The sequence below is a fragment of the Eimeria mitis genome, genomic scaffold, assembly GCF_000499745.2.
Source record: "Eimeria mitis Houghton genomic scaffold, Emh_scaff307, whole genome shotgun sequence".
Taxonomy (NCBI): domain Eukaryota; phylum Apicomplexa; class Conoidasida; order Eucoccidiorida; family Eimeriidae; genus Eimeria; species Eimeria mitis.
The window spans coordinates 13726-16225 of NW_013571416.1; the positions used below are offsets into that span (position 1 = coordinate 13726).

At 60.8% G+C, this 2500-nt stretch overlaps 1 protein-coding gene across 1 annotated transcript in view; it reads right to left on the bottom strand.

Moving 5' to 3' along the window:
• Positions 1-230: 230 nt before the first annotated feature.
• The window catches only part of EMH_0007380 (uncharacterized protein), a gene marked incomplete at both ends in the record, with an annotated part of 3022 nt that continues 752 nt past the window's right edge, over positions 231-2500 (bottom strand). Inside the window, 2 exons of the mRNA XM_013497982.1 lie at positions 231-2225; positions 2332-2419. Of these exons, the coding sequence (XP_013353436.1) occupies positions 231-2225; positions 2332-2419 (2083 nt within the window). The remainder of the gene's footprint in view (positions 2226-2331; positions 2420-2500) is intronic.

A 2500-nucleotide genomic window follows, 5' to 3' on the forward strand; every position in this document is an offset into this window, starting at 1 on the left:
CTGCTGCTGTTGCTGCTGCTGCTGCTGCTGCTGCGCGCGCAGCAGCGGGAGGTCGCCTTTGGCCCCAAGCCACGAAGCAGCTCCAATTCAGAATCACATCTGCAGCAGCAGCAGCAGCAGCAGCAAGCAGCAGCAGCAGCAGCAGCAGCAGCAGCAGCAGCAGCAGCAAGCAGCAGATGCTGCTGCTGCTGACGCTTCGATGCCAGCTGGAGGACTGGATCCCCTGTGTATCATCTGCTGCTGCAGGGGGTGCTGCTGCTGCTGCAGGGGCTGCTGCTGCTGCGGCAGCAGCTGGGGGTAGTTGATTCACCAGCAGCAGCAGCAGCAGCAGCAGCAGCAGCAGCAGAAGGTGCGTGCTGCAGCAGGCTGAGAGAAGGAGTAAGGAACTCATCAACATCGCTGCAGTCCGTCAGACACTGGGGGCACCCCTCCCCTGCTGCTGCTGCTGCTGCTGCTGCTGCTGCTGCTGCTGCAGGGTCCGAGTCCATCTGCTGCTGCAGTGAGCTGCAGCAGCAGCAAGGCAATCCTAAAGGCGATGGTGCAGCAGCAGCAGCAGCAGCAGACGAAGAAGACAAACACGTTGCAGCACCAACCCGGGGTGCTGCTGCTGCTGCTGCTGCTGCTGCTGCTGCAGCAAATACATTGCTGCTCTTCCACTCTGCACACCTGCTGCTGCTGCTGCTGCTGCTGCTGTCAGCAGCTGCAGCAGGAGACGTTTCCTCTGAGACACTGCAGCGCGTGCTGCTGCCGCCGCTGCTGCTGGTGTAGGGCTGCTCCTCGCACAGAGCAGCAGCAGCAGCAGCAACAGCAGCAGCAGCAGCAGCTGCTGCTGCTGCTGAAGGTGCTGCTGCTGCTGCTGCTGCTGCTGCTGCCTCATTTGTACCCTTGAAGCAGCGGGAGCTGAAGGCCTTATCAACGCCTGAGAGAGAAGAGGCATAACTGAGCTGCATTGTGCTGCTGCTGCTGCTGCTGCTGCTGCTGCTGCTGCAGCTGCTGCTGCTGCAGCTGCTGCTGTTGCTGCTGCTGCTGCTGTTATTCATGTTGCTGCATTGGGTATGAGGATCAGACAGCGATTTTGCTGCTGTTGTTGCAGCGGCGCCTGTTGCCGCTGCAGCTGCTTCTGCTGCGCCTGTTGCTGCTGCTGCTGCTGCTGCTGCTGCTTCTGTTGCTGCTGCTGCTGTTGCTGCTGCTGCTGTTGCTGCTGCTGCTGTTGCTGCTGGCCTGCCCCAGCCCCGGCGAGGGGGGCCAATGTTAAGGGCCTCCGCCAGCATCCTTTCAAGCTCCAAACAGTTGCTGCTGCTGCTGCTGCTGCTGTAGCTGCTGCTGCTGCTGCTGCTGCTGCTGCAGCTTCGGTGCCGCTGCAGGGGAAGGTCATCGCGGACCCAGCCCCCGACCGTGCAGCTCCGTCTCCTGTGTTTGCTGCTGCTGCTGCTGCTGCTGCTGCTGCTGCTGTTGCTGCTGCTGTATCTGTCAAGGTCTTCAAGCGACACGCAGCTGCTGCTGTTGCTGCTGCTGCTTTCTAATGAAGTTGCTGCTGCTGCTTCTTCGTCACATAGAGACACAGCAACAGCAGCAGCAGCAGCAGCAGCAGCTGCAGCAGTTGCATCCCATTCGCTGTCAGGGGCTGCTGCTTCTGCTGTTGCTGCTTCTGGTGCTGCTGCTGGTGCTGCTGCTGCTGCTGCTGCTGCTGCTGCTGCTGCTGTATTCGCTGCTGTCCCCGCAGCAGCTTCTTCTGCTGCAGTCACCTCCTTTGAGAGTGCTGCTGCTGCTGATGCCGCTTCTGCTGCTGCTGCTGCTGCTGCTGCTGCATTTGTTGTAGCGTCAATGGCCGCTGTTCCTGCTGCTGCTGCTGCTGCTGCTGTCGAAGGGTTTGCTGCCAATACGCTGTCACTTCGTTGCTGCTGCTGCTGCTGCTGCTGCTGCTGCTGCAGTTCATCTTCTCGTTGATTGCCTGCTGCTGCTGCTGCTGCATCTGCTGCAGCAGCACACACTTCTGTATACGTATCTGTTGCTGCTGCTGCTGCTGCCACTGCTTGCACTAAACCTGTGGCAGCTGCAGCAGGCGATGAACTGCTGCAGCTGCTGCTGTTGCTGTTGCTGCTGTTGCTGCTGCTGCTGTTGCTGCTGCTGCAAGGAGCAGCAGCAGCCTCGCCGAGACAGAGAGGTGGAGTTTCGTGCTGCAGCTGCAGCTGCAGCAGGAGCTGCCGCTGCAGCTCCAGCTGCTTCTGCAGTTCTGCACGCCGTTGGTGTTGCTGCTGCTGCTGCTGCTGCTGCTGTTGTCGATGTTGCAGTTCCCGTGCGGCGACGCCTCCACATCAGCAGGTAGGAGACAGAATGCTTCTTCCTCTGCTGCCGCTGCTGCTGCTGCTGCTGCTGCTGCTGCTGCAGTTGCTGCTGCTGCTGGTGCTGCTGCTGCAGGCTGCGCACCACATGCACACCCCGGCAGCTATCCGAGAAGCAGCCCATTGCAACGCAGGACGCTAAAGCTGCTGCTGCTGCT